At 43.7% G+C, this 11535-nt stretch overlaps 1 protein-coding gene across 1 annotated transcript; it reads right to left on the reverse strand.

Annotated features, from left to right (window-relative positions):
- Nucleotides 1-425: 425 nt before the first annotated feature.
- GPATCH3 (G-patch domain containing 3) lies at nucleotides 426-11134 on the reverse strand. The gene is made up of 7 exons (XM_061596884.1): nucleotides 10529-11134; nucleotides 9617-10050; nucleotides 7813-7999; nucleotides 5935-5994; nucleotides 3964-4085; nucleotides 3523-3650; nucleotides 426-2219 (listed from the first exon to the last, which is right to left on the reverse strand). Exons 1-7 carry the CDS (start codon nucleotides 10875-10877, stop codon nucleotides 2006-2008), a joined length of 1494 nt encoding a protein of 497 aa, XP_061452868.1. The 5' UTR covers nucleotides 10878-11134; the 3' UTR covers nucleotides 426-2005.
- Between the last annotated feature and the right edge of the window lie 401 nt (nucleotides 11135-11535).

An 11535-nucleotide genomic window follows, 5' to 3' on the forward strand; every position in this document is an offset into this window, starting at 1 on the left:
ATAGAGATCGGGAATACCATGGTCTGAATGATCCTGACTTTAGTGTTCAGTGATACGTCTTTGCACTTGAGGACTGAGTAGACCCATTGAAATTAATGAACCAACATTAGTAGTGCCTATTAATTTCAATTCAGCTTTTCTGAGTAGGACTAGCATTGAATACTACCCTGTGTAGGTAACCAGTCATGCTTACTTTAATACATTCAAAAACTTCATCATATTCCATGGCCATTTGTTAGGAATCACTGTATTTCAACAGGCCACTTTTTTGGGCCTACGGACACAGTTGGAAATGTCATGGGCAACACAAAATACCTGTATCACAGAAGAAAAAATGGTGACATTCAGAACCTGCCGCCTCAAACAGGAAAAACATCTACATGCCCCCAACAAAACACAATGAAAAAACAAAAGCAAGCAATATCTCCAAATAGGAAACCCTCTTTATTTTAAAAAACAATTAAACATGGGAGCAGGAGGTGACCATAGGCATGAGATTGGGGATCCCTGTGATAGGAACTCACTGTCATGTTTTATGGTACATCCATGGCACAAAGCAGGGTTGAATTTGAACCAGAACTCATTAGGGCTTAGCCTCCAAACTTGCTTTGGAGCTCAGCAGAAAATAGGTAAAGTGCATCTGAGCATGGGTAAAATGCCTTTCCTTCACCTTAAGCAGAAGGTGTGAACTGGCTTTGAAGCCCAACAACCCTCGCTTTAGAAATTAAGCAGTGGGTGAAAGATACAGGCACATTTCTCTACAACACTGGAATTATTGTCTGCAAACTCTTATCATTGGTCCTACTTTTATCATGGGTGTAAAAGCTGTTTGTTCTGATCTGTGTTTTCCAGTAATGTTATATTGCAGCACAGGGGTTTCTTTATCCTTTTGCAAATTTATTTTCTTTAGTAAGTTAGCACCAGCTGTGTGTCCTCCCAACACGCAAACAAGCAGCATGATAGAGGAATGAATGACATAATGGATATGTGGGGGCGAGATAATTGTGAGATCAGGCATGCTGAGAAATAGGTTCAAGGCTGAACTAAATAAAAACGCAGAAACATACTGGTTAGTTGTAGATGAATTGGCATGCATCTGGTCCATAGACCATCTTCCATAGTAGTAAGAGCTATAGTGTATAGAAGAACATGACTTTCTTTAGCAGCCCTAACGGTTGTTGGTGAGGATAAAATGAGAGAGGCAGAACACACCATGTGAGCTGTTTTGAGCAACCTAAAGGAAGAGTAGGATAAACAAAGAAAAGCAAACCTTGACAAGAGCGTATGGAAAGTAGGACACAGTGACTTCAGGATGTTATATAGCATTCAGCATCAACCTAGAGCAGGAAAATCTGGGCTCAACTATCTCACTTTGGAGTGACTTAATGCTCTCCCCACATAGCTTATCTTACAGAGTTGTTGAGACAATACACTGGGAAAACACTGTGTATGCTTCCTTGGAGGAAGAATGGGATGAAATATTATAGACCTCCTTGTTCATATTAGTATCTCCAATCTAGCAAGGTTGCAGTTACACAACTGATAGGTTGGGGGCATTTTCATAGTTATTCATTCAGGAGTCTCATCTCTTTTCCCCCAACAGTAATGGTGTATTTTACTCATTTACAAGCGTTGCTCCCTCTCATACATCATATGAGGAATGATACTCTTCATTGCAAAGAGCAATGGAGTATGGAGGATTTTCCTCTTGATAAGGGCCAGCAGCGGCAGAGTATGATGTAATGCTGAAGTACTACTTCATCATGGATCTTCTGGCAATTCTAAGGCAACACCAGCACTAACCCTTTAACTCAGCTTACAAGTATCAAGAGGTACCCATATTAGTAAAGTTACTTAACATTTTGCCCTGATTTGGCTCCAGTAATCAACTTTGGTAATTAAAAACAGAATAGAAGAGTTAAATTAATAAATAAGAAAAAAATTATTTGCAAAAGCAAATGTAGTCCCAACACAGTCCCACAACCCCTCCTGTCTGGCAGCTGCCTCAGGAAGAACTGAAACTCTGATGATGCCCATGCATGGGATGAACAAATGCCATATCCTGCCGATACTTCATGCTGATTGGTAGCTGGCGGCGGAGTAGTTGCTCTTCTGCATCCAGAGGATGAGGCTCATCATAGATGGTGGAAATGAGAGGGCAGCCATCCCCACGAGGCTTCTTGGGCTTAGTAAAAGTCTGGAGCTTCTCACCATGGTACCTACAGAAAAGCAAGGAAAGAAGCAAAGATTACATCAGGCTACAGGAGAGGGAGAGACACTGCAGGGCCTCTGCATCAGCACTGCTGGAAGACTATCAGGCTTCTCTCTCTGTTGGTTGTCATCTACAGCTATTCCATCAGGCTGCAGGAGAGGGAGGAAGATGGGACTGCAAGACTTTCCCATAAACACTGCTGAAAGACAAGTTCCCCCCTCCCAGCTTTTCCTTTTATGTTGTGTCTTTTAGACTGTAAGTCTGAAGGCATGAGCTATCTTGTCAATGACATAAACTGCTCTAGAAACCTTTTTTTGGCTGAAGAGTGGGAACAAAATGCTTTAGATAAAGTCTTTAGGGACACATCAGAGTGAAAGGGAATTCAATTTGCCCGGATGTCCATGCAAATCTATTATTAGAATTTAAAAGATGAAAAATTTGTTCAGGGCGGCTGGAAGATGAGCAAGAGGCTTGCTAGCAGGGGATTCTTTTACAGGTCTGAAAACACATTTCTTGCTTTCATTTCCTTCTGAAGACAATGAGTATGTCCATGGGGTATCATTGTGAAATTTGCAGACAAGGATTTCTACACCAGGATGGTGAAGTGTTGTGAAAACAAATTGTAAAACATGGAGGCAATCTCTGCCCAAACCTCCAGTGTCATCGTCGTTTTAAAGGTGAGGTGGGGGAGTGCAGAGCTCCTGAGTCCTAAATGTCCACCAATCATTTCTAGTCACTCTCCCTTAGCCAGTGTGGTGTGGTGGTGAGTTTTAGACTAAGAGTGGGAACAACTAGGTTCAAATTGCCAAAGCTCACAGGGGCCCAGTCACTCTCTCAGCTTTTGGTTCTGTTGTGAGCAATGGGGAAGGGAAGAACCTATGCTGTCCTTGGAGGAAGGATAGTGGGAGGGGAAAATCTAGCATAAAAACAGATTAAGATGCCCAATGTCTTTCACAACATCTCTCATCCTGCCAGATTCTGTGAAGTCTCAAATACAGGCTGCAGATTAAAATATGCATGTTAATCTATTTGCACATATTTATCTTAATTCCCCTTATTTTACAGTGAATATTGAATAAGTCTTCTTTGCACCTAGGATAGGTTCTGAGAAACCCCAACACACTTTACATTCCTTTTATTTTTCAGGCATCCTCTAAATGTAAACACATTCATAATATATTTCTGATACCCGAGGCCGCAAGCCAATAAAAATACCCTAACTGGACACTGCCTGTAAAGATTGTGGTCTTTAGACAGGAAGACTAAAAATATATATGCAAATAAGAAATTCAAAGTGACACATGACTTACCCCAAGCCTCTTTTGCATCTGGGATTCTGTCCCTCGTTGTCTAGTGCTTCAGTCATCCCTGAATTGCTGCTTCCCAGGCCCAGGCCCTCAGTCCAGCCTTGCCTCTCCATCAGTTTCCTACCAATGCCCTGGGGAGGAAAAATCATGTTGCTTTAGAGATTCTTCTGTCGATTCTAGTATGAAGAGAGGAATCACTAAAGACACTGAGTGAACAACAGAACCAGATGAAGAACTGTTGGAACTCCAAAATATAGGTCATTAGTAGGGGACCCAATACAGCAAGACACCCACCCTGCCCTTTGCATTAAAAATTCAGATCTCCAGGCACTTACAGTGGTGACCTGTCAAATAAAAGTAAGGCCAGCTTTTTCTAGGCTCTTCAAAATCTGCACTGTTTTCTTCTCTTATCAACATCAAATACACCCTATCTTCTATTCTTACCTTGGTAAATTTTTCAAAGTTCCCAATTTGTTGGCCCAGAAGAGACCCATCTTCCAAACCATCCCGGAGCCTCTGTTCAAACCGCATTTGGACCAGATCCCGAGCATCCTTGTCGCCGCCATCTGGAATGAATGGAAAACTCCATGATCATTCTCTGCCAAAGCATAGAAAGCCAAATGGCACGGACTTACAAAGGGGAAGACCCAAGCTTAGCAGTATGTATGCTGAAGGCCTGCACATTGGGGAAGGCTGTAGCTCAGTGGCAGAGTACCTGCTTTGCATGCAGAAGGTTCCAGTTTCAATTCCCAGCATCTCCGGGTAGCACTGGGAGAGACCTCCTATCTGAAACTCTGGAGAGCCACTGCCAGTCAATCTAAGCAATACTGAGCTAGAATGACCAATGGTCTGACTCTGCGTAAGACAGCTTCCTATGTTCCTCTGATCCTGTTTATCTCTGGTTGAAAGGAGTCCGGCAGAAGGGCTGGGAAGGGACTGGCAGACCTCAGAAATCCATTTCCGGTCAGAGTAGACAGTACTGGGCTTAGGTGAACCAAAGTATAAGACAGCTTCAGGTGCTAGGTCTTGGGTTCAGAATCTCCAGAAGGAGGGAATCTAAAAGAGCAATCACCAGGCATTGTTCCTTGCAGCTTTGCCATCTTAATATGACCACGGCTGACCTGGCTCTTACCATTTGAAACAGCTTCTGTTAAATTAGTGCTGCTGATTTTATGTTTGCTGCCTTGAAAACCAGGGCTGTGGAGTCGGAGTCGTAATTGGTAGAAATGTACCGACTCCGACTTCAAAATAAATTTTGATTGACAATTTTTTTAAAATATAAATTCAAAATGTCAAAGAAGCTTCCCATGTTGTAGTTGAGCATTTCACCATAATTCCAGATGGAAAACATTTTGTGTGTCAGTATATGACACAGGACCCAGATGAAGACAAATGCTGTGATGCCAAGATCAGCACATATTCAGGCAGCGATAAAAATGCTCCTATGAGAGCTTCCAATTTAAAAAGACACTTACAGTGCTTTCCAGGGCTGTGGAGTTGGAAGCAATTTTGGGTGGAGTCGCAGTTGGACAGTAGAAAAATAGAGGAGTCGGAGTCAAAGGTTTGGCGAACCGACTCCACAGCCCTGTTGAAAACTGGCATAAAAAGGTTTTAGACAACAAGCGGCATTGACAGCACAAAAAGGTTCCTGTCAGCCACCCTTGACCTTAGGAATCGCAATGAGTGAAAAAACACATTGCCACCTATTATGCTGACTTCCAGTTAAAGGTTTACAAATATTATTCACTGGGGACCATTTCACTTGCTTGGGAGAGAATAGGAAGTCATCTGGGGGTGAGTTTGTTGCCTTTTGCTTGTAAAAAGCCAAAATGATAGGTTGGCCTACACAGGGCTTGAAAAAGTGGGATGAAGGGAACCAAAACCCGTTCACAGGTAGGAGTAAGGTGCACACCAGCATGGACAATATTGCTGGACTTCGACTCCCATCATCCATGGCCACTGGCCATGCTGGCTGGGGCTGATGGGGGTTGGAGTCCAACATCTGGAGGGTACCAGGCTGGGTAAGGCTATTAAGCCTACATGCTGGGGCAGGATGGCAGGTATGGAGACTGGAGGTAGAAGGGTAGGATGCAGCATCAGCCTGGTAGTATTACAACAAACACTGGAGTAGGTCCTTTGAAATCTGGCCATAGCACTGCCTTGTAGGGCAGGATGATACACACACACAAACACCCAGTGCCTTGAATTGTGACTGGAAGGCTACAGGATGTCAGTGCAAATGCTGGAAACGTTGTGCAATAGATTCATGGTGTTCCACTCAGGCTGGGAAGGCAGATCAAGTTGTGGCTAAACATTCCAGCATGCATTAAGAGCAGAGCCACGTATGGGATAATACCCTAATTTAAGCTCTGCCCATTCCTAGCATTATAGACCAACAGCCCTCAGCTCAAGTACCTTTGTCGTAGTAGATGCTCATGTCCACATCCCAGTCATCCGCTGTCTGCTCATCAAAATCTGTCAAAAGAAAGAGTCAAGTGTATTGGGACATGTCAGCTCATTGCAGCTACTGTTGCATTCAGATCACCTTCCCCTACTACACGGGAAGTGTTGAAAATGGATCTAAAGGACAGCATCCTAAAAATCTCAGCCTCATTCCAGCCATAATATTTAGAAGGAAACCCCTGCAGAACTGCTATCTTCTGTAATCATCAGTCCATGCACTGGTTTCATCTACTGAGGCTCTGCTCCCAGTGTCCCCACCTCTGCAGGTTAGTCAGGTGGCTGTGGGCAGCCAAACTGGGTTGGCCAGTGGCAAAGACAGCCCTGCGTCTCAGCTCTGCCTGCTCAGGTCATCCTAGTTTTGGCTTAGGAAGTCTTAAACCATCTAGAACATGGCAGCTCTTGCCCTTTGTAAAAGGACTTATTCCAGGACAACCAGTGGCATGAACAAACTCTTACTTAGACTGCAGTACTTGGGAGTGAGGAGAACATCCTCTCTCTACACAGTTTATGACAGACTACTACATTTGACCCAAATTTAACTTTGAGGATTCCACTTGTAAAGAAAATGCGGAGTGTTGCAGCCAGAACTGTGGCACATGCTAGTTTATTTTCTCATTCCACTTCCTAAATGCTCTTGGACAAATCACCATGTCCTCATCAATGTTAGGTGGGCTTGACAACTTTACCAATCTATTATCATCCTCATCCTCATTTATTATTTATTGCCCGCCCTTCACTCAGGCAGGTTACAGTAACCTTAAAATACAGTGCTAAAAACAATTAAAAACAAGCAGAATCACAAAATGGGTGGGTCTTAAAAATATACGTCTCAGATGTCATAGGCCAGGGCAAAGAGGTGCATCTTCAGCATTTGCCTAAAGCTGTTCAGTGAGGTTGCCAGTTGCACCTCAGTGGGGAGGAAATTCTACAACTTAGGGGATGCCACAGAGAATGCCCTCGCCTGAGCCACCCCACCCCCCGAAGCTTCTGAGGGTGGCAGAACTACCAAAAGGGCCGCCTCTGCTGATCTCAACACCCAAGAGGATTTATAGGGAAGGAGGCAGTCTTTCAGATATTTGGGACCTAAGTGGTTTAGGGCTTTAAACACTAATGCGAGAACCTTAAATTGCACTTGGAAATGGAACTGGCAACCTATGCAGCTGTTTTAAAACAGGAGTTATATGAGATCTTAAAGAAACCCCAGCCAGTAATCTGGCTGCTGCATTTTGGACCAGTTGAAGTTTCAGAGTCGTCTTCAAGAGCAGCCCCACGATCTAGCTAACAGGCTGAGCTGAGGACAAGGTTGCCTAGGGTAACGCTTTGTAGGGTCCATTGTAGCAGCAGCAGGTGGGGGAAAAACACTGTCCTTGCCATCTGGATTTATGCATCCTGTCTTTAGGGCATGGGGCACAAAGAGACACCAGAGGGCCAGGAAAGCAAGTAAAAGACAACACAGTGGTCAATGAAAGGGGGCAGGGAAGGATACAAGTGCATCTGGCTGGGCCACTGCAGGATAAGCAACAGAACACCAAGAGATACACAGAGGAAGAAGTGATCATTTCCAGTAGAAAGCGAGACATTAAATATGCCCAGAAATGATATGGACATGTTCTCAGTATTTTTGCACCAAAGTGTCTCAGGCTGGTGCTGTGACATTTTCGCATGCCTTGTTTATGAGGGGCTTTACAAGCTGATGGCGGATTGTAATAGAGAACATAGGATAAGGGCCAAGACTTCACAAAGACTACAACCGAGGCAGATTCTTGAAAAAGTATCCTGACTCTCAGCAACAAGGCAGAATCATCCCCAGGATGGGTTGCTCGGGGTTACCTCCTCCTCCTTCTTCTTCTTGCCAATACTGTGCATCCGTGTAGAAGACCAACCCAGAGCCTCCCTTCTCCCACTTCAGTTCGATCTCCTCCTCAAACAAACGTTCCTTTGTGCGCTCCTGGCTGGTGACATCCTCATGCAAGGCCTCATGCCGCTCCCATTCTTCACATCTGTCGTCGTCATCATCCTGTAGCAGAAACAGAAGGTGGTGGACGACAGATCATACAGCAAAGGATTGGACCAGTTTCCTATCATTGCTGGCTTCCTTTCTTTCAAAACTTCTAGTTCCGAATACACTATTGCAATAAGCTTGTTGCTAAGGGTCTGCTCAGACAGAACTCATCTTGAACTTCTAGACATGGAATCATCAGGAGCAAATCTTGATCTCCTCTCTCCCCACTTGACTGTGCATAGTGTGTAAAAACCTGAACTAGGAAGATGCCATGTCTATTTGAATGCAGGATCTGCCTCATCCTGCAGTTCAAACTATGCTTTTAACCAATGCCTGATTACAGGGTCAGGGAAGATTCCGCCTTCACTTACATGCAGTGGTTCAGGTATTGTATTCTACTTGCATGCAATAAGAAAACAGAGGAGGGAGACATATAACCCAAATACCCAATCCCAATCTCACTGCATGTGGGCAGATATCATCTGAACAGGCCCTAGGAGGGGGATGTTTTCGTTAATGCTGTCTGTAAGTAACAAGTTACCTGCCATTTTCTAACATCTAGATGCACAGCAACATGACCAATATTCATTAAGCTCCCACAAACACCATTCATTGTTCAATAAAAACATTCATTCTGATGGCCTTTTGATTTTTAACTTGATGAATGTCATCTTCAAATTATCTTTATGTACAATGCCAGTAGATCCAAGATATATGGATAGAGGTCTGTAGCAGACTATTAAAAATATTTGAGGATTGGATCTAAGAAGGGTACTAATGGGATCATATCAAAGTAAGACTCGGCAGAATCAGGTTTAGGTAGACTCATCTCTATTGTGGGCATCGAACTTGCATTCCTTTACCATAGTTTCCTCCCCCAAACCCTTCATCTCTTCTTTTTCTACCATGGAAGTATATATGCATTTGCATCTTAGAAACTACACGGTCCTTTAGTGCAAAGCAAAATCACCCTAAGCTGTTAATTAGTGTATATATTCAGCCTCAAAGATAAACGCGCCAATCAACATTCTCACATTTTCATAGGCTTCATTTGGTTACAAAAGTATTCTCCAGCCAGTTGCCTGACAAGCAGTGTGAACACCTAATGGAGGGATTCAAGATTAGAATAAAAGCAAGATTGGCAGAAAGAATGTGTTTGGGGGATCACAGAATGTCAGAATTATGAACAACGTAGATTCTTCCAGGAGATCATCACTCTGAAGTTTTATTGTGCAAATTAAAGCTTCTCTACTAGAGTACACAGGTTCCAGTACAATTTCTCTACCTACCAACATCATCTTGGGCAGATGCTAGGCTGCAATATTGGAAAACCTTGATTCAAAACCCAGTCCAGAGACTTATTTGGATGGTATGCATTAGTTATCAGATTCACAGGAGGTCATATTTCCCAACTTGTAAGGATGAGTAAGATTTAGCACAAGTGTCTTCTTCCTTAAAAAGGAACATAATAGCATCTCTAAAGCTGCAATCCAGTTCATGTCTATTTGGAAGTAAGCGCCATTGGGTTCAATGGGACTTACTCCTAGGGTAAGTGTGTATTGGATTGCAGCCTAAAATAGCTATGAACATGTAACAACTCCATATTCTCAAATGATATAAGAAACTACTTACATCATCCAATTGAGCTTCTTCCGGTTCTTCTTTCTCTGAGTCATTCCAGTCTCTCTGTTGTATGTCATTACCTTGATTAGCCACCTCCACTCTTGGTAGGTGGTCCCCTTCTGTTATCTCCTCTCCTGAAGCTGTGTAAACATGCTCCTCTTGTACAATAGTCTCTGTTTCCTCATATGAAAATGGTACATTCCCGTATCTACGAGAAGAGCCAGTTTTGGGGAACTGCAATCGCAGCTTCTTGATAGCACGAGAAGGCATTCTACAGGCTTTGATGAGATCCAAGAAGACTCTCAAAGGGGTTCCTACATTCCCATGAGGCATGAATGCTGGTGGGTTGAGTTCAGGCAGCCGTTTTAAATCATCCTGGGTAAAAGTTTCATTCAAGGCTCTGTGGCCCTCCTTTTTGGTTTTATAGGGGAAAATGTCAACATCTATGAAAAATTACAAACATGAAATCTAAGAAAACCCACTTATCAGCATGGCACTTACACACATACCTTGTTTTCAATCCTCATTTTACTCTCCCCTTCAAAATATACAAAACCTTTCTTACAAAGAAAACAGAGTCCATCTACTACTGCAAACACCTATGAAAAGTCTTATGTGATTTTCGAGATCAACAGTTCAGTCAACATGACTGGATAGTCATCCAGTTGACATATTGTAAATAAGGGAGGAAATGTAATCTATGGGGGCAAAAGGCTATATAGGGTGGTATCCTACTAAGTTTTACTCAGAATAGGTCCACTGATCTAATCATCTAAGTCAGTCGTGTTAATTAATTTCAGTGGGCCTATTCTGAGTAGCACTACCACTGGATACAACCCCAGAAATGGAAAAGATGCCATCTGTAATTTTTTTTAAAGCTCAGATGTATCCTTAAGTGCTGCGACCAGAGTCTCCTAATACCTTTATCCAAGGAAACCCGAACCCTCCGTATAAGGCACCGGCCAGGCAGCGTCTCTCCCTGCGTGTCGATCCAGCGCTTTCCCGAGTACATCCGGACCAAGCGGCGGGACCAACCGGGCCGAACCGCCACCAGGCAGCAGCAGGTCTGACCTGGCCGAGAAGGAGCGCCTGGGCCATCTATGCGCTCGGGGCGGTGCCGGTAGTGGAAACAGAGGAAGCCCCCGGCCTCGACGAACTGGCTGAAGTAAGAGCGGAGATCGGTGGAGCGGAGCTGGGTCGGAACGCAGCTGACCAGGCAATACCGTCCGCCCGGTTCGGAGGACGAAGGGCTAGAGGGAGACACCGCCATCTTGCAGAGCCTCAAACAAATCACGTGAGACAGCGCCGGCACGTTAGTACGCCAGCGGCGCAGACTAATGCGTCACAACAGGAGTTCCAAAAAAACCCGTTTCCGACGAGTTCAAACTTCTGACCGTAGAAATATAGGAAAAAGTTAGACTCCGTTAGAGCCATCCACCAACTCCGGCTTTGTTTAGGCGGATAGCGGGTTTTCGCCATAGAAATGTCAGCGGATAGAGCGGCACCTCTCTAAGGACCAATGGGGAGATCTTCCAATTTTACCGGAAGTGTGCTTTACACTGTTTATATCTCTATGTTCCTGCCCCCATCCTCGAGAGATACTGGATTAACGTCATATTTCTGCGACGCGTATTGGGGCTTTCAATTGGTAGCCTGGACTGTAGAGCTTGTTTGTACCTCTGCCATTTTCATGTGACCCTGCTCCAGTTAACCACATAAGCTTCACTGAGGCTGATGTGAACTCTCCTTGAGTTTTGGGTTTATTTGTTGGTTATGTTTATATTTTATTTTGATAAAATTTATTTTTAAAAAATCCACAAATCTTAGAACCATATATATGAAATCCAGAGTTTCCTTGATATTAAATGCAGAGCTTGGAAGTAGCTCGTTATTTTTAACGAGTTGCTTGTAATTAGTTACAATTTTAA

Source organism: Rhineura floridana, chromosome 15 (genome assembly GCF_030035675.1).
Source record: "Rhineura floridana isolate rRhiFlo1 chromosome 15, rRhiFlo1.hap2, whole genome shotgun sequence".
NCBI lineage: Eukaryota > Metazoa > Chordata > Lepidosauria > Squamata > Rhineuridae > Rhineura > Rhineura floridana.